Source organism: Panicum virgatum, chromosome 6K (genome assembly GCF_016808335.1).
Source record: "Panicum virgatum strain AP13 chromosome 6K, P.virgatum_v5, whole genome shotgun sequence".
NCBI classification, from domain to species: Eukaryota; Viridiplantae; Streptophyta; class Magnoliopsida; order Poales; family Poaceae; genus Panicum; species Panicum virgatum.
This window is the reverse complement of record NC_053141.1, coordinates 32855731-32882944: the sequence shown is the minus strand read 5'-3', so window position 1 is coordinate 32882944 and position 27214 is coordinate 32855731. Positions and strand designations below refer to the sequence as shown.

The following is a 27214-nucleotide window of genomic DNA, read 5'->3' as shown; positions in this document are numbered from 1 at the left end:
ACACGTTCTGGGCCAGATTGTGAGAAATTTAACAAAACATCACTGTGTTTTGGGCTTCAATATCCATCAATGCACATGCATGACGGGAAATAGAAAAACATCATAGATGTAGTGCCATTCGTGATGTTATCTAAAAAGGTCATAGAAAATCTGCCATAAATTAAATAGTTTCTTGTAGGGATAATGATGGGCCATTCTATATTTGTTTTACCCATTGCAGGCTATATCCTTATAAAATTTATAAAATTGATAGTTGTGAGCATAAAACGCCATGTTTGTTCATGCTTATCTTATTATGTTAAAAAAAATTAACTCCCGTAGCAACATACGGGCACGGATCTAGAGTCAAGCGACTGTTTTGATTAGTTAGTATACAATTATGGGTACCAATAAGCCATATGCCTCTTGGGACACCGAAAAGCCGCATGCGAAAGGGCCCTGTCTATCTGTCCCTTATTTCGGTGTCACGCCTGTGCCCAGATTTGGTTGTCTGGGTTCATACACCAGCGTGAGACTACTATTATGTTGAAGCTGGTGTTTTTGGTGATATGCGTGATTGATAATAATCCTAAGAAAGCAAAACTATTTACTCCATAATTCGGCATTTTAAAGAAAGAGGGAGCTAGCACGTACGGCGGGTAGCAAACTGAACGCAACTGTTCTTTATTAACGAAATTTTAACGTGCGGAGGACTAAATGATATTTTGCCAACCATTATCTGCACTTAACAACTACGTTTTGGAGATAAGTAATTTAGACTAAACTGCAAAAGCATTTCTGTTTTACAATCAATTTGTACATTATTACTAATGCAAATATAACAAGAACTCCTTGTGTCGGTCTATAGACCAGGCCTTTCGAGCGAGCTTCAAATCTGTTTCCACTTCACAATAAAGCCACCTCATCTTGTCCTCATCTCCCCTGCTGGTCCACTTCCTCGGCGCCCCCTCGTCCTTTTGCCTCCATCCCATGGCGCCGCCGCTCGAGGATCATCACATGGAAGAGGAGGAGGAGCAACGGCCGCCCCTCACCCGGGACCTCCTCCACCGCAGCGCCACCACCAACACCTCCCAGGTGGCCATGGTCGGCTCCAACCCCTGCCCCATTGAGAGCCTCGACTACGAGTAAGCAACCTCTGCTCTCGCATCCTTGACGTACGGTGCTCCCCAATCTTTGCTTGGTCACCTTGTGTTTCCCTGTCAAGATATCGCAGCATAGCTTGTTCAATTCCTTGTATTGTCTTCTCATGAAGAAACTGTATCAGCTTTTGTTTTGGCTTCGTTCATCTTTGTTCACAGGATAATAGAGAACGACTTGTTCGACCAGAACTGGAGGACGAGGTCCAACGTCGACCAGGCAGGGCCGGCCCTGACATTTTTTTGGTCCAGTGCCGAAAAAAAAATGGAGGCCCCATTCACCATAAAAATATAAGATAATATTAAAAAATTCAGTGTCATTAACCAATCTTACACTAACAAGTTTAAAATACAAAAGAGAAATGTCTCTAGATCATTTAAAACAATTTCTTCTAACAGTTCTAGATGCAAAATCAGTGATGATAGTGTCAATATCAATCTCATCCAGCAGCCCCTTCTCAATGCACAAAGTAGCCAAACCATTTAACTTTTCCTGAGACATCACTGACCTCAAATAGTTCCTCAATAACTTCAACTTTGAAAAGCTTCTCTCAGCTGATGCGACAATCACCGGCATAGTAAACAAGATTCGATAAGCAATAGACACATTGGGATAGCTGTCCATTTCTTTAACAAACTCAAAAATCTCCATAGCAGACATTTGTCTATCCGGCAAAGTCAGCTGCAAAACCTTTAATTCAGATATTAGATCATTTAAGTCCACATCACACGAATCATCCAAAGAGAAAGTTTTGGCAAAAGCAGTACAACAGCCTGTTAGTTTCATATCATCCAATGATGTCAAGTTTCTTGAGCTTAGTAAAAATCCAAATATTTTTTAAATACTTGGAGTTCTTCAAATCTTGTTTTCAGTGAGGTTGTCGCCATATCAACCATGACAAAAAAGTAATTAACTTCAAAATCCTTCTCAGCTTGCAATATTGCTTCATCACTGCACTCGGATTCATCAAAATGTTTCTTTCTGGTAACTTTGCGTTTCAACGGAAAGGATGGCTCTACACCCATTTCAGTTGCAAGATTTTTTTGCAATTTTCAAGCTAGATTCGAACCCTTCATTTCTGTAGTTATTAAAGTATTGCATTATACCTTCAATTTGCTGCAAGGCGGAGTCAATACACATTGATGCTGATTGCAGCTTCTTGCTCACAGTATCAATAGCAAATAAGATGTCATGCCAAATAACCATGCTAAGAATAAACTCAAAATTACCAAGCAATTCAAACAAATTTTTGGCATCACTCTTTGTACTGGGCTCAGAATCACTGGCTTTCATTAAGTGGGACAAAGCTGACCTTAACTGTGGAGCTTGATATCTGATTGCTCTAACACTTTTGATTCGACTCTCCTAGCGAGTATTGCACACTGACTTCACAGTTAAATCTAGAACATGGTCAAGCAACACTTTCCATCTTTTAGTGGAACCTGAAAATAACACATATATACATTGCACGATCCCAAAAAACATTTCAGCTTTACGACTAGAATTTGCCATATCACAAAGAGTAAGATTAAGACTATGGCAAGCACATGGCATATACAGAGCTCTTGGATTGATGTCAAGCAACCTTCTTTGCACCCCCTAGTGTTTTCCTTTTATGTTGGATCCATTGTCATAACCTTGGCCCCTTATATCAGAAATATTAAGACCAAAAAACTCCATGGCCTCCAGCATTACATTGAAAAACCCCAAACCGGATGTGTCATCCACTTCCAAGAATGCTAGAAAGTACTCCTCAATCTTTATTTTGTTCTCAGACATGTTCACACAACGAACTATCAAAGTCATCTATTCTTGATGGCTTACATCTGGGGTACAGTCAAGGATAATGGAAAAATATTTAGCCTTTCTTACAATTTCTATGATAGAATTTGTAATACTAGAACCCAAAAGAGAAATCAGCTCATTCTGAATTTTGTGACTGAGGTAATGATAATGAATTTCTTTGCTCTGAATGCGTCTAAGATGCTCTTGCAGTACCGGGTCAAATTCCGCAATCATCTCAACACAAGCTAAAAAATTACCATTCTTATCATTGTAGAGCTGCTCACTAGATCCTCTAGAAGCCAAATTACGCTTACCAAGAAACTTCACAATGGCTACTAATCTGAATAAAACTTTCTTCATGTGCTCTTTCTCCTTTTTGATTAGTTCCTGCATTTCTTTATCAATTGTCTGATCTTTGCTCAGTCTAGTTCGTAACTCGTACCAAGAGTTCATGCTAATGATATGCTCAACACTTTTTTCATGTTCTTTCAACCTCTCACTCACATGTACCCAATCATTCAATCCATCATATGCTAAAGCACTCTTCATGTTGTTAGACTTGAAAATCTTACAACTGAAGCAAAACACTCTGTTGCCATGCTTACAATAAACCAACCATTTTCTGTCATGTACCTCTCCATTCTCCATCACTTTGTCATAATAAGCATATGAAAAATGTCTAGATCTGCTATCTTTAGGGAATACAAGATTTTGTTCTCTTATAGGACCTTTTTCCACTAATATATCCCTTGCTTTGTTATCAAGATTTTCCCAATTTCTAGGATCATAAATATCAACAGAGAAAGCTAGTTCTTCATGATCTATGACTGGAGAATTCTCACGACTTACATTGTTATCATCGTCGCTGATGTTCATACGTTCTTGTGAAATCCCCTCATCTTGCTGCTCCACAATAACTATCGCCAACTCCTCACTGTTCCTTAAAGGGTCTGGTTTCTTTTTCTGAATAAATTTGTCCATAGCACCAATCTGTGATTGAATCAACTCATCTTGACGTTTCTTTTTTCTTCTTTTCTCACTGCCGGATGCAAACTTTCTACTGGAAGACATGTGATTTGATTGGGTGACCCTACAAACTGAAAAGAAAACTATCATTGATACAAAAATCGAAATTAGTTTGAGTATATCTAACCCTACTGTTAGGAAAAAAATAGACAAGGGAATGTGACTGAGGAAGATTTTGAACCTTGATCGGTAATGGCAAATTGGCAATCGGGCACAAGCTAGCAGCGGCCAGTGGCGGTGATCTGCAGATTGCGCGACGGCCGGCGGCGACCCGGCGTCTCGCGAGTCGCAACGCGAAGAAGTCGAGGAGGGCAGGAGGCGCAACGAGGCGGGCAGCCGGATGGACGGGCGAATGTCAGAGTCGATCGATTGGTATTCCTCTTTAACTTGGCTTTGTTGATACTTGTGAGGCCTATTAGCACACTAAGTTTTGGAGGCCCCTAATTCCGGAGGCCCAGTGCGGTCGCACCGCTTGCACTGGCCCAGGGCCGGCCCTGCGACCAGGTGCGGTACGTGGTGCTCAAGTGGACCTTCTGCCTCGCCATCGGCATCCTCACCGGGATCGCCGGCTTCGTGATCAACCTCGCCGTCGAGAATGTCGCTGGGTTCAAGCACGACGCCGTGTCTGCGCTCATGGAATCCGCCAGGTGCGGCCATTTCAATTCGCTGTTAAGTTGATCACGATCATGGTTTGATTTTGGCGAAAATTTGTTAAACTTTCAAATCTTCTCCTGGCGGTGGAGCAGCTATTGGACAGCCTTCTGGTTGTTCGCCGGCTCCAACATGTTGCTTCTGCTGTTGGCGTCGTCGATAACGGCCTTCGTGTCGCCGGCGGCCGGCGGGTCTGGCATCCCAGAGGTGAAGGCCTACCTCAACGGCGTGGACGCGCCAAACATCTTCTCGTTGCGGACCCTCGCTGTCAAGGTGCGTTCCTATCCTCCAGCTAGCTCACCGTCACTTTCACTGCCTGCACGTGGACCCCTCACGGCTGCCAGCTGTGCGCCTGAATTATATTGTTTGCTGACACTACTGGAAAAACGCACGTTCGTCTGCGGCCGTTAGTACCGGTCACGGCTTTGGCCGGTACTAACGTGCAAATTTAGTACCGGGCCAAAGGAACAGTGGCCATGGGAGCCTATTAGTACCGGCTGGTGGCTCCAGCCGGTACTAAAGTCCGCCACCGACAGGCTCTGACATCCGCCACCGACAGCTAGTGACAGTTTAACTGCCGCGAGGAAATTTAGTACCGGCTGGTGGCTCCAGCCGGTACTAAATGTGGCGCGTTAGTACCGGCTGGAGCCACTAGCCGGTACTAATGCGCCCACTATAAATTAGCACCCTTCTTCCTCCCCGAGCCCGAGCCAGTGCCATTTCACCAAAGAAGCTCGAGCTCGGGGTTGTTCTTCCCTTAGAGAGTTGCCGTCATGCATTTGTTCTAGTTTTAATGAGTGTTCTAGTTATCCAAGTACGCCAAAGGTTTGCAACTTCATCCTCTCTTCATTGATAGTATTTATTCTTCGTTTTATGCTCTATAGTTAGAGAAATTTGTGACTTTTAGAAATAGTGAGGATGAGTATGATTTCTTTGATTTATGCAATGATTTGAGATATATAGAACCGATGACTTGAATGTGGGAGTAGGTTTATTGGCTAGGTTGAATATGAAAAATTTATAGACATATTTTTCAATCATTTTCTATATATTACAAATGACCGTAGTACATTTTTTATTTTTAGATTATGATGAGCATGTGGATAGTAGAAATTTTTAGAATGAGTGTAGACAAAACATGTGATTGTAGTAGATATAACCATAATGTGGATAGTTAATTTTTTATAATGAACTAATGAAAGAATTATAATAGATTTTTTATTATGAATTGATTATTTTGACACTCTAGTGATGTATTTATTCAGGCTCACATTGAAACTATTTATAAGCTAAAAAATCTTTATTTCGAAACAAGTATACGTCGTTAATCTCCATCCAATAGTGATGACACTACCTTTCGGGGAAACACAATGCATTATATGGACGTCGCGAATCGGCTGGTCGCATCACCAGCACTTCCGATTTAAACGAAGACAGCATTTGACGCAGTCAGCGTGGCCGTTGTTGCACTGAGAGCATATCAACGAGCACGCTGCCTGTGCATATAGTGCTGTGTTCCTATTAACCGAAAATATTGGTGCTGCGACTGGCCGATTGGTGACATCCTTGTACCGCACCGTGTCCCCCCCCCCCCCCCCCCCCCCCCCGAAAGGCATTGTCATCATCGCAGGGTCAATGTTACCGACATATACATTTTCCGAAATAAAGTTTTTTTTCTTCTAGATGGTTTCTGGATATTGAAAAGAGTGTTCTGGAACTGAAGGGTGTCAAAATAATTAGGAGTTATAGAGATTTATTTCAATTAATTAGAGATTTCTCTCAATTAATTTATTCAGGTTTTTTTTATTGAGAATTAATGTGATTTTGCATTATAGTTCAAAGACACTTACTGGTAAGTGTGAAATGTAAACGAAGTAGTGTTGCTATTGGGGCATTAGTCACATTGTGCCTGCTCTGTCACAGCTCTTTCTAGACCCTTCATTATGTAGATAGGGTGAGGTCAAGACCGACAAAGAATAAGGGCTTACAGAGAGCTGTGACATAGCACGGCACACAATGATGATTAATACCTCAATAGCAACTCTAATTTCATTACATTTCAGACTTCATTGTAAGTGCCTGTGCAATTCGAATATGAGGATATAATGATGTACATATTTACATTGTAATTGTAAGAGTTTTTTCAATCAATTTGCAAATTAATGTGATTTATTTTAATTAATTTATTCAGATTTTATTGTAATTGTTAGAATTTATAATGTTGTAAAAAATAATAGTGTTTTCCAGTAAAATATGGCTTCAGCAGTTGGAGGGAGTGGCACCGGTGGGGGTGATCGTTGTGGAATGTATGTGTCGTGGAATAAAATGTGTATGCGTTGTGGAATCTATGTATGTATTGTGGAATGCATCGTTTGGTATTTGTTATGCATTTAGTTGCATTATTTTGGCACTCTAATGATGTATTTATTGGGGCTCATATGGAAACCATCGAGAAGTTTAAAAAATGTATGTTTCGGATCATGAATATGTCATTAACCTTGATCCTTCGGTGAAAACTCTGATATTTGGGGCTAGAATCGATATCCACGATGCGGTGCGGTATATATGAGGACGCGATGATGGAGTACGGTCTTGGTCCCAATAATGAAATCCTCGATGGTTTTAGAGGAAGTGACCCTGAAACAAAGCCTTTGCAACATGTATTTATGAATTTGGACTTCTATTAATTTTGTATTTCAATGTTAAATTCGCAAAAATGGCTTTTGTGCCAATTTAAGTGATATGAATACAAGTAAAATAATGTTGTTACTTAATTCAAAACTGTAGATCGATGGACCGACAATGGATGTACGGCGACCGGTGCACCATGGCGTGGATTAATGGTCTAAAGTCTTTTCTCGATGCTGCGGAGGCCCACAAGTCATCGAAAGGTTTTATGTGTTGTCCGTGCCGCGTTTGCCAAAATAAAAAGGAATACTCTAAGAGGAGCACTCTACACGCTCACATTTATGAAAAAGGTTTCATGGATAACTATACTCTTTGGACCAAGCACGGTGAACCTGGAGTTGTGATGCAAGATGGTGAAGAAGATGATGATCATAATATTGCAGACTGGGCTCATCTATATGAAACAGGAGCCTTTGAAGATGAACCCATGGACGATGCTGAAGAAATGGACGAGGCTGGAGAAGATTGTATCCAGATTGCAAGCAGGGGCTTAAAAAGTTGGGTACCACACTTGAAATACTGCAGTGGAAGGCAGCTAATGGTGTCACCGATAAGGAATTTGAGGAGCTACTTGGAATTGTAAAGAACATGCTTCGAGAGGGAAATGAACTGCCCTCTACAACATACGAAGCAAAGAAGGTTGTTTTCCCTCTTGGATTTGAGGTACAGAAAATTCACACATGTCCTAACGATTGTATTCTCTATCGAGGCGAAGAATATGAGAAACTGGATGTTTGTCCTGTCTGTGATGCAAAACGGTACAAGATCAGGCAAAATGATCCTGGTGAGGTCGACGGGGAGCCCGTCAAGAAAAATGTTACCGCTAAGGTGATGTGGTATTTCCCAGTAATACCATGTTTGAAGCGCTTTTTCAGAAATAAATCCAATGCTAAATTGATGCGGTGGCACAAAGAAGAGCGTAAGCAAGATCAGATGCTGAGACACCCTGCGGATGGGTCCCAGTGGAGAAACGTGGATAGAGATTTCCCAGATTTTGATAACGACCCAAGGAACATAAGGTTTGGTTTAAGTACGGACGGAATGAATGCATTCGGCGAGTGGGGTAGCAGTCACAGTACATGGCCTATGACCCTCTGTATGTTCAATCTTCCTTCTTGGCTATGCATGAAGCAGAAGTACATGATGATGCCGGTGCTTATCCAAGGCCCAAAACAACTAGGCAATGATATTGACGTGTACCTAAGACCGTTGGTTGATGATCTTTTGCTGCTGTGGAAGGAGGACGGTGTACGTGTTTGGGATGAGTACAAACAGGAGAATTTTGACCTGCGAGCATTGCTTTTTGTTACCATCAATGATTGGCCTGCACTTAGCAATCTGTCCGGACAGTCGAATAAGGGATACCAGGAATGCACTCATTGTCTAGAAGAAACCGACAGCTTGTATCTAAAAAATTGTAGGAAGGTCGTGTACATGGGTCATCGTCGATTCCTTCCCCTCAACCACCCCTTAAGAAGAAAAGGAAAACATTTCAAAGGGGAACCAGAAACTCGTGCTAAGCCTATATTCCGAATCGGGAAGTGTGTTTTCTCGATGGTGAAGGATGTCCATGTCGTGTTTGGAAAGGGCCGTGGAAGCAAACAAGTTTTGAATGATGAAAACGGCCATGCCCCAATGTGGAAGAAGATACTATGGGAGCTCCCATATTGGGATGTCCTGGAGGTCCGCAACGCAATCGATGTGATGCACTTGACGAAGAATATTTGCGTGAACCAGCTAGGATTCCTTGGTACGTATGGGCAGTCAAAAGATACACTAGAAGCAAGACGTGATTTGAAAGAAACAAAACAACAAGAAGACCTACGTCCTGAGAAGAGAGAAAATGGACAGCACTACTTACGTCCTGCTAGCTACACTCTCAGCAAAGAGGAGAAGGAAAGCATGTTTGATTGCTTGAACAGTATGAAGGTACCATCCGGTTACTCCTCGAATATGCAGGGAAGAATTAATATGAAAGAGAAAAAGTTCACAAACCTAAAGTCTCATGATTGCCACGTTTTGATGAGCCAATTGCTTCCAGTCGCGTTGAGGGGTATTCTACCAGAAAATGTAAGATTAGCAGTGGTGAAGCTATGTGCCTTTCTTAATGAAATTTCGCAGAAGGCAATCGATCCAAATAAGCTCACAAGGCTACAGAATGATGTGGTCCAATGTCTTGTCAGTTTTGAGATGGTCTTTCCACCTTCATTCTTTAATATTATGACCCACCTCCTGGTTCATATTGTGAAAGAGATAAACATTTTAGGCCATGTATTACTACACAATATGTTCTCTTTCGAGAGATACATGGCAGTCTTAAAGAAGTACGTTCGGAATCGTTCTCGGCCAGAAGGATGTATCGCCAAGGGCTATGGAACAGAGGAGGTCATTGAGTTTTGTGTTGATTTCATTGATGAACTTAGTCCGATTGGGGTCCCCATGTCACGCTATGATGGGCGATTGGAAGGAAAGGGCACACTAGGTAAGAAATCTAATATGCACATCCCTGAAAGTGAAATCCGCAAAGCAAATTTCACCGTTCTACAGAATTCATCCCTCGTGGCCCCATATATGGATGAGCACATCAATATTGTCCGATATGAAAACATAGGGAAGTCTGAGGTATGGATTACACGTCATCACATAGATAGCTTTGCGGTTTGGCTAAAAAGAAAACTCATAGGTGTCAGCACGATTGATGTACAACTACAATGGCTTGCTAGGGGACCATCAACCACAATCATGTAATACCAAGGATACGAGATCAATGGATATACGTTTTACACAAGAGCCCAAGATGAAAAGAGCACGAACCAAAATAGTGGTGTGCGTATTGATGCAATAGGCCATGATGGAAATAAGGACAGCTACTTTGGTGTCATAGAGGAAATATGGGAGCTTGACTATGGCCCCTTGAAGATTCCTTTGTTTCGATGCCAATGGGTGAACCGAGCAGGTGGCGGTGTAACGATAGACCGGTACGAAATGACAATAGTGGACTTCAAAAAGATTGGATATAAAGACGAACCATTCATCCTCGCCAAGAATGTGACGCAGGTTTTCTATGTGAAGGACATGGCAAGCAAACCTAAGAAAAATCAAGGCAAGGCAAGTTCGACGACGAGCCAAAACACCACATAGTTCTTCCAGGAAAAAGAAAAATCGTTGGAGTTGAAGATATTTTGGACAAGTCAGAAGACTTTGATCAGTTTTACGACCGTCCTCCATTCTCTGTCGATGTTGACCCTAGCTTCCTGTTGTCCAAAGAGGATGCTCCTTACGCCTCGATCATGATCAAGGGACATTCGTAAGAAGAAAGGTTGTCAACGTTCCATTAAACAATGATGTGTAATCATTATGTTATACTTTCATGTTCATGTAACCAAGTGATTGATGTAATATATGGTGTATGAAATAACTTATATTTTAATTTTTATGCATTTATATAATAGTTTGCACAGAAAACACAATTGAAACAGATATAAAAAAATTTAGACTCAATATGATAAATTAATTAAGTGCATACTCAATGTGATAAAAATAATTAAAATAGAAAATCTATTTAATTAAGTGCATGCACATATATGATAAAACACCCAAAAAACAGAAAATCTATTTAATTAACTGTTTAATTAACATGTATGAAATAACTGAGATTTAATTTTTTATGCATTTATATAATAGTTTGCATAGAAAACACAATTGAAACAGATATAAAAAAATTTGGACTCAATATGATAAATTTAGTGCATACACATTAAATATATCCAACATAGTGACATATAATACAGAAATATAATTTTGCATGGTGAAAACAACATATATTTGTATTTATAATTAATTTATTATGAATAAACAACATGTAAAACACTCAAAAAGAAAACAGAAGAGCTATCTAATTAGCTGTTTAGCACCGGGCTGTGGCTACGCCCGGTACTAAAGAGCTACGTGAAAATTTTCCCGCCAGATAGGGCAGGTTAGTACCGAGCGATGCCCTTGACCGGTACTAAATGTGGCCATTTAGTACCGGGCCGTGGCGACGCCCGGTACTAATCTGCGCTGGCGCCAGTTTAGTACCGGGCGTAGCCACGACCCAGTACTAAAGTGGCACCTCTATATATATATAATAGCCCCGGCCATTCCCGCTCACTTTCAACTCTCGCCTCCGCCCAGATAGATTTCGCCGCCGCTGCTGCCGCCGGTCGCCACTCCGCCTCCGCCCCGCCACCGCGCCACGCCTCCGTCTCCGCGCCGACGCCCCGTCGCGCCTCTGCCTCCTCCACCGCGACGCCGGGTCCTCTCCTCCTCGGAAGCGGGGGCCCCCGATCTCCATGCCGGCCGCCGGCGCCTCCTCGCGTGCGCACGCCGCCGTTTGCTGCCGCGCGGCTCCCGGCCCCCTCCGCCTCCGGCTCCTGCGCTGCCCCGGGCCGTCCGCAGCGCCACCTCCGCGCCGCCGCCTCGAACGCCGCCGCCGCTACTGCCGCCGTCGCCATTGTGAGAACTGGGGCTGATGTCAGCACGAGTATGTGCTGACGTCAGCAAAGCTATTTAATTGTTAGAAATTTGCAGAAAATTGATGAAATTGTTAGAAATTTATTCAAATCGATGGAATGTCTATAGATATTTATGAACTTTGTGAACATTTGTTAAAATCGACGAAATTTGTGAACTTTTGTACAAATTTGTGAACATTTATAGAAAATGATGAATTGCATCGAACATTTGTGAACATTAGTAAAAATTTATAGAAAATAGTACGAACGGTTATAATATTTTTCATGTAAAAAATTATAGTAAATTTGTCGAACATTTGTAGATATTTATACAAATGAAGTAAATAGTGGAAATTATAGATATTTTTTCAAATTATAGTAAATTTTAGATATTTGTAAAAATTTGGTAGATATATACGTAGAAATAATAAAAATAGTAGGAATTGATACGCAATAGTGAAAATTGTAGAAATTTTTGAAAATTCGTAGAAAATTATAGATATTTGTGCAAATTGTACTAAATTTGTTGAAATTTGTAGAAAATATATGGAAAATTATAGAAAATGTAGAGTAATTATGGAAAATGTGGAGAAATTATGGAAATTTTTTGAAAATGTGTGGAAAATTACGGAAAATGTATGGAAAATTATGAAAAATGTATGGAAAATGTAGAGAAATTATGAGAAATTATGGAAAATTATGGAAAATGTATGGAAAATTATTGCTTAGGTATATTGTACAAAAATCTTTATGTCTTTACAGCTTTATTGAAGTTATATTGCTTAGGTTGAATTGTGTATTAGTAGAAAATCTTAGAAAATTCAGGGCACATTTTATAAAATTCCAGGGCACATTTTATATAAGATGTATATGATGTAAATTTTAGAAATTTCGATCTTGTATGCGTTGTACGGCTTTATTGAAGGTGCACTTGTAAATTTTTTATACATTGTCAATTAGTACAAAATTGCATATCAAACATATGTTGATTCACATAGGAAACGAAATGGAACCCTTTCACCGTGATGACGACAAGGCCTTTCTTGTGGACATAATTGGTACGGGCACGCACCACAACGAAGAGGATGCTGCCGAGGACGATGGCAGCCAATACCTTAATGATACTGGCGATGGCGATGATAACTAGACAGAACAAACGACTGTTCAAGATGATAGCGCGGAGGTATATACAATTCGTGCTTATATATATAAACATACGCATTAATTCTGTATGTAAGTATAATGCATACTAAATACATATTTTTTAGACATCCGGATCGACTAGGAAACCAAAATGGAAACGAGGGTTGAAGAAAATCATGGAGGGGCACACTATTATCACTTCATTGCATCCTGACGGTGAACCAAAGTCTCCGAAGGGTGTGAAGACGACGGTGGTGAATCAATGTGGATGTTATGTCAGGGAACACATTCCCATTAGCTTCAAGCTATGGAAGAAAAGTAAAGCCACAGATATCGATGCTGACGTCGTTCCCGAGACCGAGAAAGAAATATTATGGGCAGATGTCAAATGGCACTTCACCTTTCCGGAGGACAAAGAACAACTGTTTAAGGATTGGGTCATGAAGAAGATGGCTATTGCTTTTCAGACGTTCAAGAAAAATTTGAACAAAGATTATATTAAAAAGGGACTCACGCTGGACTTCGAGAAAAACTTCAAGAATCAACGTCGTTATTTGGAGGCATTCGTGCAGTACAAGTCGTCCGAGGATCCTACTTGTGATCGAAATTGATCGGTCCTGAGTTACTGTGTGGGACTCCTTGAATAAGCCACAAGAATTATATCAAAATCTTGTAGACATCATGCAAAGGGCATGGTCTCGGTTCCTCAAAACACAATTAGGAGTCGCGTCAACACCGACTGAGCTTGAATTCAACCATAACAAGCCGGTACGAATATCGCACATCTACTTTCATTTATTCAAACAGCATGAATATTTCGTAACATGTATATATGTATATAGTGTTTGAGACAGAAACAAGGAACCAACCTCTGCGGATACTACGTATGTGAGCACATGCACTTTTTTGCAGAGATACCAAGAGAGTGACACAAGAAAACTTCGAAGTACGTATAACATTAGTAATAATTTCTTGTATCTAATTCTATGCGGGTACTAAATTAAACTATTGGTGTTTATTTGTTGTTGACAGATTTGGAGACTGAAAGAGAACCTCATCGAACCGGAAAGAATCAGGGCAATTCAAGAAGCACTCTGTGGATTCCTGTTGGATGAGGTGATAAATCCAAATGGTGAATTTCATTCCGATCCAATGATAAGTGTGGCTTGAGCTGATAAACTCAACAAACGCCGCAAGAAGGATGCCGGTGCCGATGACGATGCAGATGAATAGAATTATTGAAGAATTTGTCGGAAAAAACTTATGAGAATTCATACTTGTAAATATTATTGTCTTTTATCCATGTATGTATATAATTTCTAACATTTCTTTTATCCATGTATGTATATAATTTTTTTTATTTGCTTTGCTCCTCATACAAATACGAATTCTAGATACGAGTACGAGTACGACTACTAATACTAATTAATTGAAATTGAAAGGAAAAGAGAACAAATATAAAGCATCAAAAAGAAAAAAAAATCGTTTAGTACCGGTTGGTATTACGAACCGGTACTAAACTACTCGGCCTAGCTGCTGGCGTGGCCAGCAGTTTAGTACCAGTTGGTGTTACCAACCCGTACTAAACAGGCCGTTTAATACCGGGCCAGCTGACCGGTACTAAGTGCGCGTGCACTTAGTACCGGAGGAGCGGTACCGGTCGGGAAACTGGTACAAACCGGGGGTTCCCGACCGGTACTAATGAGAGATTTTCTAGCAGTGTGATAGAGGACATCATCTATTCCTTCAATTGCAAGATGGTACTACCTCCGTTTCAAATTATAATTCGTTTGACTTTTTTATCTTTGAGTTTGACCACGCGTTTTATTCGAAAAATTTGCGCAAACATTACTAAATTTAAGTCATTCTTGTATTGATAAAGCAACTCACAAAAAAAGAAGTAATATTTTGCACAAATTTTTGAATAAGACGAATGGTCAAGTTTAATGTCAAAAAAATCAAACGACCTACAGTTTATAACGGAGGGAGTACATGATAAAAAAAACTTCAAAAAAACACACGGGATAATCATAAATAGACATTTCTGTGGAGGGACTATACTACTATAGTGTTTCATTTTATAATAATGGGGAGCATGAAACTCTTCTGTTCACATGGACACCACTATGATTGAGGACTCGGGCTTTCTTTTATGTTGTCTGGATCCATCATATGTCAGCTGTCGGTTTAGTTTATCCAAAATGTTCTTATTGGCCGGGTATGATCAATTATTGTAGATATATAATATTCGGATCTTTGTCTAACTGAAAGTGAAATGTAAACCGAACAACTTCCGTGAACGGGGAACGTACACGAGTCTTGGATTATGCAGTACCGGGTCTCCATAAGTATCATCCTAATCAAATCAGCAAAAAAAAACTAATCCGACTAGCCAAATATTTTATCGACAAAAAAGAGCATAATTCAAAGGTTGGGCAATGAAAACAGCGGGTGATAAGCAGCGCAGTGCTTCTATTTTTTAATTACATAGTATAACTTAGACACTCCCAACACACGTATACTCACTCTTATGAATGTACGAACACAAATCCTATTTCTATGAGCATTTTTGAACATTGAATCGGCAAATTCTCGAGATTGACAAAGTCACCACTTGCACCACGCTGTCGACGGGAACGTCGCCTACCAATAAAAGCACAACGCCATTAAATTCTATAATATTCGCTCCCACGGGAGTCGAATTCAGGACATGAGGTGCTATCAAGACTCTTGTAACCACTAGGGTACATGCTCTTTCGCCGGGCCAGCGCTTCCTTACTCTATTACTAGAAAACGTGCTGCTTAGCACTGATTGAAAAAGGCTTATACTACCGATACTATGCAATCGAGACTGAAAGTCTAAGACTCTTGGTCGTAAGTACTGGGTAAAAGGACAGGTGCTAAAAGACATATTTATAGTAATGGTTGGATCAAAATCTTTCCATGTCGTAAGCCTAGTAGATGGGCAGCAGATCCGTGCAGTTCTTGACCTTCAACATTGGAACCTGATGCTCATCAAGGGGTGGAAACTCCACCACCCTAGATACAACAGGACCGATCACATCACCAGAGGTGGCACCCAAGTTGAATTCCAGATTGGGAGCCGGCACATGCGTGATATCAGCTGGGAGGGCTTGCCCAGATAGGACCATGCCACGGTCAGGGCCCAGATTGGATGGCGGCGCCTGTAGACCTGGTAGCGGAGCCCCTGAGAAGATCAACTTTAGACCTGAATCGCATGGGCCCCCATTGTCATTGTCTCCCCATCATCACAATCAATACCAATTTCCTCCACATGCAGAATGTCAACCATGGTGACGGAGCCCAGGATGTCAAGGTTCTTTGGGTTCTTTTCAAAGGGAATGCCTTATTCTCAACTTTGACAGTGACAAGGATGACAGAGAAGTATATACCAGAGATGCTGATAGGGTCTAGGTACTACGGGGTGGCGAAAGGACCAACTGTTGCCACAATCAACGAGGGAACCTAGTGCTCTGGTGGGTAATCGGTGATGGGGAGGGTGACATTAGACCCATGCTTGAATTGGAAGGGGTTTCAGTCTCTCCATATCGCTAGAGGAAGATAGTGTTCTGAACATTGGGGAAGGGGGCCGCTAGGACTGCTTGCTCCCTTGCTTTGTCATCCTCAAAGATGGAGAGGACGAAACCTCATGAGGAAGCATGGAGGTGGACCCATTGAATGCATCCCTGCTAGAGCAAAGCACGCAAGATGATTAACCCCATGTTGGTCGGCGTCAGGTAAACTGAGGTGAACTGGCTCGTGCGGATATTTATTAAGTAGAAGTCCACATGACCATTGTGGTTCAGGATCTCCACATCTTCAGCTTCGGGCAGAATCACAGCCACAGGTGGTGGCAAAGTGTCACCAAGGCTAGTCGTAGGGGGTGGCACCATGATGCTAGCAATGGGAGCATCGTCCAGAGGGGGAGGTGGCAGAGTCTTGCCGGGCGGCACCTCCACAGATGCTAGAGCAATAGGCGCAAGGGTAGTTGCAGAGTCCGTAGAAAAGATGAGGAGGTGTCGGGCTGTAATGTGGCAAGTATCTCGTGCAAGGGGCATTTCTTGCTCTCTGTCTCTCTTTTGCGGTAACCAATTAACTAGTAGTGGCAATGGTGGATAGTGTCTCGGAAATCGGAGGGCCTGTTGATGGGAACGTGGCTCGATCTTCCGAGAGATAGGGGTAAATTCGATTGGTGGACTATGTGCCGTCGGCGATCCGGCTTCTAATCATACACAATTCAAAGTCCTGCAACCGTTACACCGCTGCTCTATTGGTTATCAACCAATCACAGCTTGATTGACCTTGTCGAGAAGGCTTTTCCTACAAGCTAATCGAAGAACACAAGCAAGAAAGAGTAAACACACAATCTGAAATTGCAGATGTGTATGAAGAGAAAATCAAGATGGGGTTCGATCTCTGATCACAAAAGGACTAATCACCACAGTAGTGAAGAACAAGAACGGGGGCCACAATTCACAACAAAAGGACTTGTATCACGGTTACAATGAAGAAGACAATTTCTCGGTGGAAAACTTGATCTAAATAAAACTCAAAACCTAATGTGCGGCAGCTACTAAGTTCATACCAGAAAGAGGGTGTCCTAGGGTTGAGGGCTGATGGGGGTGGGGCACAACTTGGGCTTAAGGCCCGACACGATACAAAGTCCAACTTGGCCCAAAACAGGTGATGCAGCATCTTGTCGTGGTCACACAGAATGATCCATGAGTCTTCTGGAGCTGGAACTAGAACCAAAAGAAATCTTTCGTCGTTAGCTTTCCAACACATCAAAGAGCGCCTCGTTTCAATGTCATATGAGGGCGATATGGCCAATTTCGTCGAGGGTGGTCGGCTGAATCCAAACCGAACACGTAGTCCAAATTAGCAACGCCTTGTAGCTTGGTGATGAGGCCGGCTTTGTGTGTCCAGCATGGTGATGACCTCATCACCAGTGATCACCATGCTGGACACACAAAGCAGTCTTCTATGTGAGGGGCGGCAGTTAGGACATGGGAGGCGAAGGTGGACAATGGTTAGGGTGTGAGGCGTTGGCAAAGGAAGGCAAAAATATGCGGCGTGCAAGTGTCGAGTGGGAGGAGCGTCAGCCAAGGGAGAGAGGGTGGGGAAGACCGCTTCATCACCAGGAATAGAAGGATGCCCCACCCCCACACCCTAACGAGCGAGGACTGTCTGCATGGACCAGCCATAGGGTAGGATTGGCAACATGTGGCACTGAGGATGGATTGCAGCTAGCAAATGGGCTCAAGATGGTTATAGGGTCAGCATCAGTAGTGTCACTGCCCGGACAAGAGTCCTTTAAAGGGACATGACCCGGCTCTACGGGTTGCACCAGCACAATCACTGGCCGAGTTGAACCATCTAGGTTCCTGTAGCCAGTGGAGTGTTGGAAGGCTGCAAAACTCAGGCCTGGGCCGAAAAGTCGCTGGAGGGCTAGAATCATGGCCCGAACATCTTGGAGGCTAGCTGCAGACAATCGGCGACATGATGTTTGAATAGTTAAAGGATGACCAGTGGCATCGTCGTCAGAGGAGAAGGAGAAGCATAACTGCGTATGATGGAGGTCACCAATGGTGAGGATAAAGGTGGCAATGACAGGTTGGGTGATGAGCACTCGAAAAATGAAGAAGCCCTCCTCCACCACTTGACTAGAACTAGGGAGAACACCAAGCTAATATCTTAAGGTGTTGTGGACCCATTTGACGTTGTAAGCTAGCAGCTTGGGTTGAGGACATCCCATATCGGGGTTGGCTGGAGTAGCGTGGAGAACTCAGACTTGCAAGCCAAGGCCAATGAGAAGAAGTTGGCGAGGCAGTAATCAAGGAAGGCTTGGCTGGGCCATAGTGGTGGCAACGGTGCCTCCGAGGAATCGACCTCCTAGGATGGCGCACAAGGTTGAGGAATCTGGTGGCGATGAAGCCGTGGCTCGGCGGCGCCACCGGCACGCGTCCCCGATGATGGCATTGGGCCCAGATCCGGCAGCGGTGCCGGGCCGCGGGCTTGGAAGTGGCAGCGAGCGCGGCGGGCGGGCGGCGGCGAGTAGGCGGCTAGCACGGCGGCAGTAGGCGGGCACCACGGCAAGCGCCGTAGTAGCTCAGATGGGCTTGGTGGGCCCGTGATGGGCTTAGCAGGCTTTTCTATTTTTATTATTCTTTTTTATTTGATTAACCAAGACGGGCACTGTGGGATCCAGGGATCCGAGGTCCCCAGCGATCCCACTTAAACGGTTAATAGAGCCAAACAAAGACCGCTCCTGGAAAGAGCCTTTTTGCCATTATGGGCTGTAGCCCCGCTTGGGACCATCAGAGCAGATCAACCTGCCAGTCGGAGGGACCAGCCTCACAATCCCGGGTAGTGAGGGGCGGTCGGAAAAACCGCTCGTGCCAGTTCCCTGACTGAGTGTTTTGACTGACCACTACCTCCCATGTGATATATCTATCTCTCAAGGAGAACAGAATTTATCCACACGCAGTGAAGTCCACTCAAGAAGGCACGAGCAGAAAAGGGCGATTATCCCGGTCAAAGCCACAGTACAAGCCAACCACTCTCCCATGGGTGCAATAGTACGCCCCATCACCACTATAGGGGAGTGCTATTCGACCTGCTTGTCCTCGTGATTAAAATGGACAGGCAGCTGTCGACTCAACACCAACACACCATCATCATGGCCGCACCTTGAAAGGGCCTCTACGATGGAGGAATGACAAGGCAATGACAAGGCAAAGCCCTTGTCAGACCCTGGTACTGTACCCGCCAACGGGAAGACCATTCCGACTGACGAAATATGACAGACAGGAACAGGCACTCCAGCACGAAGGACCTTGTCGATGGCCGCCCGCACGCCCCCAACTTATAAGGACGACGACCCCGGGAGTGAGAAAATAGGAAGCCCAAATGACGAAGACTGCAGCCTATCTTTTCTGTAGCAACGCTCTAGCTTCTACTGTAAGGAAGCCCGGGAGGGTCCTCCATGTATGAATGGGGAGTTTGTCACTCTTCATGCTCTAGAACTCTAGTTCATCTCACTCAGCTGTAACTTCCCATCTCTCTCTTGAGCACTTGGGCTCGAGCAATACGAGCAGCGAACCACCAAACTGGATGTAGGACATAAAGCACGAACCAGTATAAATTTTGAGTCATTGTGTGCTAGGGCATATCCAATCGGACACACGACAACAATCAGTCGAGTAGATTAGTAGTCGCCCATTTCCGGCAGTGGCAGTCACCAAACTGCCTCAGTAAATAGGTTGTTTACCGTGACTTTGTGTCCGAGGCAGTTGCTAAAAATGTCTCAGTTAAATGTTTTTTCCGCCTCTGTTAATAATTTTTATAGTAGTGCAACCCAGACCAAAAGGACCTTTAGTCCTTGTTGGTGGCTCTAATCAGGACTAAAGGGTCCTTCATGGGTTTCCTTGAAAGGAAGACATCCCATTCAAAATCACATGCTGTAAAGGTGGGGCGGTAAAAAATCTATACGTGATGCAAGAGGTCTTGGGTTGCATAGTAACCTTTTTTGCCTTGCCACAACCCATTAGTCCAGGTTATTGGACTTGGGACTAAAGACATAGGACCTTTAGTCTGGATTGGTAGTCCCGGTTGAGAAACCAGACTAAAGGCCTTTACAAACAGGGACAAAACAGCAATTCCGAAAACTGATAATATTGGGAAGAACTCCGGCAGTTCCGAAAACCTCCGGCAGTATCCATTTCCCTAATAAACTGATATTATTGGGAAGAACTCCGGCAGTTCCGAAAACCTCTTCGTTTCCCCCAATAATTATTGGGTTGTTCCAATATTTTACGCCATCTCCTCTCAAATAAAGAATTTTAGCTCTCCCAATATGTTAGTTGTATTGTGATAAGGTTATTGAGGAACTATAAAATCCTCTCTCCCAATAATCTACAGAAGTGGTATTGCGACATCTCAATACTATTTTATTGGTAGATGTTTGTTGAAAAACTGTTGAAGATGCTCTAATACATTCGAAATAGCTTATATTTGTGGATAAAATTTGAACCACAAACTCCATTTTATTTCTGGACACAACAAACTATATATGGAAGGCAGCAGAGATCTGAAGAAATGTGTTTGCCAATTTGTGAGAAAAACAATACACTGATCGCATTTCTTCAGAAAACAATACACTGATCCCACTACTGGAAAACAGGCTATGGGAACCGGTTGGAAAAGGCCTTAGGCACCGGTTCTCCAACCGGTTCCCGCAAACCGAGACCAATGGCCTCGCCTTAAGACACCCGGTTTTTCAACCGGTGCCTTTGGCTTCCATTGGTACCGGTTGGAAAGACCAACCGGTACCAAAGGGGCTGCCACGCTGACGCAAGGTGGCAGCCCCTTTGGTACTGGTTGGTCTTTCCAACCGGTACCAATGACCTTTTCCCTTTTTTTCTCAAATCCAGTTTTGTTTGTTATATTTATTACTGTTTATTCTTTTATAATTGCTAAACGCACTCGAGCTCTACAGTACTATACATTTATTGGTCGTTCGTGTTCGTTTTCAGAGAATATTTGAAACTACCTAAAAGTGAAATGCGAGCATATAATTAAGCTAATTAGATGAACTAATATATTTACAAATATACAAATATCAAGGCATCACGTTTAGAAATATTTACAAATGTACAAGTCATGTTTGTAGTCCAACTACTAGTCCCCTCAGGAGCTCGATGGAAGTCCTCTATAGATGTGACCGTTGTGGTAGAACTCGCCTCTAGGATCCAAGATCTTGTTCAAAATGAATCCGGCGAGCTGCTCGCACACGGCGTTGATCCGATCAGTAGAGTAACATTCATCCCCCATTTGAGACATCTATAATTTAGGAAAAAAGAATTAACATCACATGCGTTAGTATAATTATGAAAATGTACTAGTGAACGGTTTGGACGTATTCTCATGTCCTCATCAGTAGTCTTCCCGCATGGAGTCATGATGTGTAAGTAGTCGCAGACGTAGTACCCGCACCAATCAGTTCCTTATTGTTGTCTCGCACACTTAAGGAGAAACAAATAAATTACTCAATTTAGAACAATTTGAGATTATATACTTAACTAGACAAATCTTTATGAATCAACATACCGGATAATCCATGTTAACGTTCAGTTCGGGCCTCCAATGACCACGTTCTTTGTTATTTTTCACAAATTTTTTCCAAACCCTGCGCTCAAAGTTAAGTTTGATATTCAGGAATTGTTATTAACAGAAAAAGGATTTGATTGTGCAAATAGAACTTATATATTCAAGGGGTCTATGATAAGTTGGATTGCCTTTGGATTTCTCATTGAGTCAAAGACTATAAGATTTCCGGTCTCTACGGAAAGTATGAGTAAAATCCAATGATAACTGCAGATATAGATATGATATATACATGCATGCATTAGACGACTTAGTATTTATTTAGTAATATAATAGAGGATTGAGTCGACCAAGACTTACCCAAAGTTGTATGGTATGAATATATAGGATTTGTAATTTTGCCTAGTCAACGAATCGTACATGTTTTGGCACGTTTCCTTGTAATTTTCGTTGAGCACTTTCTGGTTGACTAGCTGTTGGCGCTCCTTAAGTACCCATTTTATCCCTTGTTTATCCATGATAATGGCATGAATTTAATATCAAAATCACTAACCGTCCAAACCCTGGCCTAATTATTGGTCATTTTCACATTTGCACATATATTTTGGAGGAACTTCATTTTTGCAGGTTTTTGGCCTATTTTGGAGCATGAAATGACGAGGCCCGTGATCGAGCGCTAACATGGAGAAAGACGAAGGCCAAAGCCCAAAGGAAGGACCAAAGCCCATGTTGATTCGAAGCTCATTCATGCACATCCATCCTCCAAGAGAGCCCAAAGGACCAAGTCCACAAAGATGAGATCAAGATACTTCGGAATTAAGCAAAGCAAATAAAGATTTAAGGAAGGATTCCCTGTCCTATCCTTTCCTCGAAGATATCTCCAAGATAACGACGTCCAAAGGGGTGCAATCGTGAATGACATAGACTCTAGAAGATGCGAGGAGTCTACACGCGAAAGATAAGACCGAGGCGGGCCCGAAAGAGGGTAGGCCGGCCGGCCTAGGCCCATGAGGCCGGCGGCCTAGCCTATTTCCGAGGCAGTTCAGCCCCCCCTTCGACCAGTGGCTTCCTCGGCTTATAAATAGCTCGCACCTTATTCAACTCGGGGAATCAATCCACCCAGAACTCGACGAAAACCTAGGGCCAAGACCGGAGGAAGCTGACGGCCGCCGCGAGTCTTCGAGGGTACCTAGGAGATGGCTTAGGCCACCCCTAGCCGCTATGGCCTCCCTGCGAGGTTGTGCCATGGTGGAGTTCAGGAGTCATCCCCAACATTCGTCGGGGTATATACACACACGATGGTGATATCAATCTACTCTTTATTCTAGTTTCTCGACTTTGGTCTACTTCAATGCATACTTTCTTTCTCATATGTGATGCATCCATATGTTCATAGTAAGATTAGATCTATTCGTGGTGATTAGTCTATATCTTGCGGATACGTTGAGGTAGCGTGTTTTAGCTAGTTGGTTGATTACCCCGGTGTGGTGACAGCATGGCGGAGGGAAAAGTTCTAGCGATGACATGATGTGGAATATGATCGATGGCGAGAACCATGGGAGTCGTTGCGCGGCCACCAAGAGGAGGAGCTTCGAGTAAGAGCACTTGGTGGGCGTTTGGGGTAAAGCTTTGGGAAACCTTAGGCATCGACACGCACCTCGCACCGGTGACCTTGGGAAAGTAGGCCGCTTGCGAGCCGCCTTTCTGAGAGATGATTTCGTGTACCTTTAGTTCAGATGCAATCTATGTTTTGATCACCTTTTTGACTAGAACTGTACCTAGAGACGATAGGCCCTAGCTCCTTGGTTGTGTTATCTCATCTACGGTTGTGGGTGTGATGAACACTTATGCTTCATTCATATCTATCAAGTGTTCAGTTTATATGCAATCTTCGCTTCATGTTTAGGATAGGTTCGATAGATTAGATGGTAAACTCTAGTCGGTTCGCTTCCGATCCACGGATTGATAAACCTTGGGGGAGTACTCTAAGGAAAAAGCTACCATGATCCGTGCGCTTGCGGTACGTAAATTAGGGCTCTAAGGAGCGTCAACAAGCTTTTTTGGCGCCGTTGCCGGGGATCGGCAACTCGAACCCTAGGGAGATCTATCTATCTTTTTGGAGTAAGAGCGCCAGCGACAGGGATTTTCGTCTCCATTTGCCCCATTGCCTCCTCTAGCGTTAATCCAGTTTCAGAAAGAAATATCGCGGCCTGTAGGTCCGCCTGGAGTTGTACGTCCGTCGAGTGTAGCATTATTTAAAAATTCTATCTAATAGTAATAGTTAAAAGCATTATTCTATCTGAATACTAATATACATAAATTATATACTATATACATATATAATACAAACTAAATTCTATCTAATTATACAAACTAATTATACAAACTAATTTAAAACAAAATTCTATCTAATTAAAAACTAAATTCTATCTAATTATACAAACTAATATCATAAATTATATACTATATACCTAAATTGTATACTATATACATATATACATATATAATAGAAACTAATTATACAAAATTTATAAATAAATAAAACAATTAAGAAAAAAAATAATTGCTTATGTCGATCGGGGGAGGTCGGCGTTACTGGTGGAGGGGGAGCAGCTCGGCGTGGCACAATGGAGGAGGCAAGTCGGCGCGCCACGCGTAGGAGGGGGCGCCGGCGTCGTAGGAGGGGGGGGGCGGCACGTGCTGCAGGTGAAGGGGCCGTGCGTGGTGTCGAGGAGGGCTGGCGACGGTGATAGAGGACGGCGTGACCACCAGAGAGGTTGAGGAGTGCGCGGAGAGTGTGTGCGTGTCCGGGCCGGGCGCGTGGAGGTCGCCGGAGTCGACGTCGATGATGAGGTTGGCGCAGGCTAGAGCGGAGGAGGGGCGGGGGCCACCGGCGCAGGCGGGCGGCGCTGGACCGAGCGCAGAGAAGAAGCGGCGGCGGCGCGACGATGCGGCGGCGGCGCGACGATGCGGCGGCGGCGCGACGATGCGGCAGCGGCGGCACGACTATGCGACGGTGCGCGCGCGGAGATGGATGGCAGCGGCGGTCAATCGGAGGAATTGAGGTGATGAGCAGTGGAGAATTGGGAGGAAGAAGGCAACGGATTTATACCCCTAGCCAAGGGTACCGGGTCAAAAATTAAACCGGTACCTATGTAGGCCTTAGGTACCGGTTGTATCTCCAACCGGTGCCTTAGGCGAGGCCTTAAGTACCGGGTCTCCATACACCCGGTCCCTTAGGGGCCCAACGGGCGGGAAATGAAAAGCCTCTATGGTACTAGGTGGATTAACAAAACCGGTACCTTAGGCCTTTTGAAGTTCACTTTTCACTCTTCTTTGACCCACTTTGAACGGAATTCTCCAGTATCTCAATGGTAACGTGCGGTAATTTAGGTTTTGCGGCCACGGTTCGACTCCCACGCGACGCCCCACTTTTTTTACCCAAATAGGACCCTTAGGTACCGGTTAGATTTTCCAACCGTTACCAAAGGTTCTCTTTTCTTTTCCCTTTTCTTTTTCTCTTGTAAATCTATTAATTGCCTTATAATTCATAATAAATCAGATATTTGCATAATAAATCTGATAATTGCCTAGAAAATCATTTAATTACCTAATAATTGAAATAATTGTCTAATATTTAAAATAATTGTCTAATAAATTTGTTAATTGCTCAATAATTTTATTAACTACCTAATAAATCATTTAATTGTCTAATAAATCTGATAAATGCCTAGTAAATCATTTATTTACCCAATAATTATATTAATTGTCTAATTAATCATTTAGTCGTCTAATAAATTAGTTAATTGAATAATAAATCTGATATATGCCTAGTAAATCATTTAATTGCCTAATAAATTTGATAATGTTCACGAAAAATATTAGAAGACATAATCATTCAATTAAGGGAATATTAACTATGGTTCGATTTACAATCGTCCCTTCATTATGATCATGACGTGCGTAGGGAGCCTCCTCTTCTGCTAAAAGAATACTTGTGTCAACCTCCACTGCGAACGGAGTCATATCTTCAACCTTATTGTATTCTTCTTCATCTGTGACATCGTCGACTCCCACAATTTTTCTTTTTCCTGCCAGAACAATATAGCGCTTTGGCTCATCTCTGGCACCTACAAAACTTGATTTATTCCTGGACTTGTCCTTTTTCGGTTTGCTAGACATGTCCTGCACATAGAAAACTTGAGTGACATCTTTAGCTAGGACAAATGGTTCGTCTCGATAGCCAAGCTCTTTGAGGTCTACCGTTGTCATTCCGTACTCGTCGATATTGTAAGGATCACCGGGGTGTCCGACCCTAGAGGGGGAGGGGGTGAATAGGGTCGGTAATCGCTTTCTATCCTATGGCTCAATCTATTTGAATAAGATAAACCTAACACGTCCTACAAATACTAGTTATGACTAAGGTTTATCTATGCTACTCTCCACTTACCCCTAAAAGACTTGCAACCTATAGTCAATCCTAATCAAACTAACTAGGAAACTAAAGGCACGCAAGATAGAGCAAATGCGGAAACGTAATACGATAAGTAAAGAGGTAAGGGAGAGAATATGCAAACTCCCGTGAAGACACCAAGACACACGATTTAACGTGGTTCGGTTAGGACACCAAGTCCCTCCCTACGTCCACGGCCACTTGTCCAACACGAACAAGTGTGATGCCAAGTCTCTTCGCTTGATCATCGTCTTGCGTTCGCCACCAAGGCTTCCGGCAAGCAAAGGCTAAGTGGCGCCAAGTCACCAAGACAAGGCCACTGCCACCGTCTCTATCAAAGCGTCACCAACGGCACCGCCTTCACTATTGGAGCTTCTCACCAAGAGGGGTCTCCTTCCCCGCACAAAGTGTCGTTGCCTCTCCACACCAAGTCGTAGGGTCACACGACGAGTACACGATTGCTTGCCGCTGCAAGACTTTGCTCAAGGGAGCTCTCGCAAGAACTAATCCCTATACAAGTGCACAAAGCACTCTCTCAAAGCTTCTCACAAGCTAGATATGACACTAAGCTTTGCTAGGATGGTTGGAGATGTTAGTTTGCTTGGGCAACACTTCCTTCAACTTTTCTGGCGTCCAACCTTATGCAGTAATCGGCCTTGGGGGGTATATATAGCCCACACACCCCAAATGAGCTGTTGGAAAAGTGTCTGAC

The 27214-nt window shown here is 43.1% G+C and overlaps 1 protein-coding gene and 1 pseudogene across 1 annotated transcript; one reads left to right on the top strand and one right to left on the bottom strand.

Moving 5' to 3' along the window:
* The first annotated feature begins 901 nt into the window (after window positions 1–901).
* Window positions 902–27214, top strand: part of LOC120712247 — a 36998-nt pseudogene continuing 10685 nt past the window's right edge.
* LOC120712246 (zinc finger MYM-type protein 5-like) lies at window positions 2912–4280 on the bottom strand. The gene has a single exon (XM_039997998.1). It carries the CDS (start codon window positions 4036–4038, stop codon window positions 2944–2946), a length of 1095 nt encoding a protein of 364 aa, XP_039853932.1. The 5' UTR covers window positions 4039–4280; the 3' UTR covers window positions 2912–2943.

Excerpts from the sequence above, each read along its gene's own strand:
- LOC120712246 (XM_039997998.1), bottom strand. The coding sequence starts at position 4,038 with ATGATAGTTTTCTTTTCAGTTTGTAGGGTCACCCAATCAAATCACATG.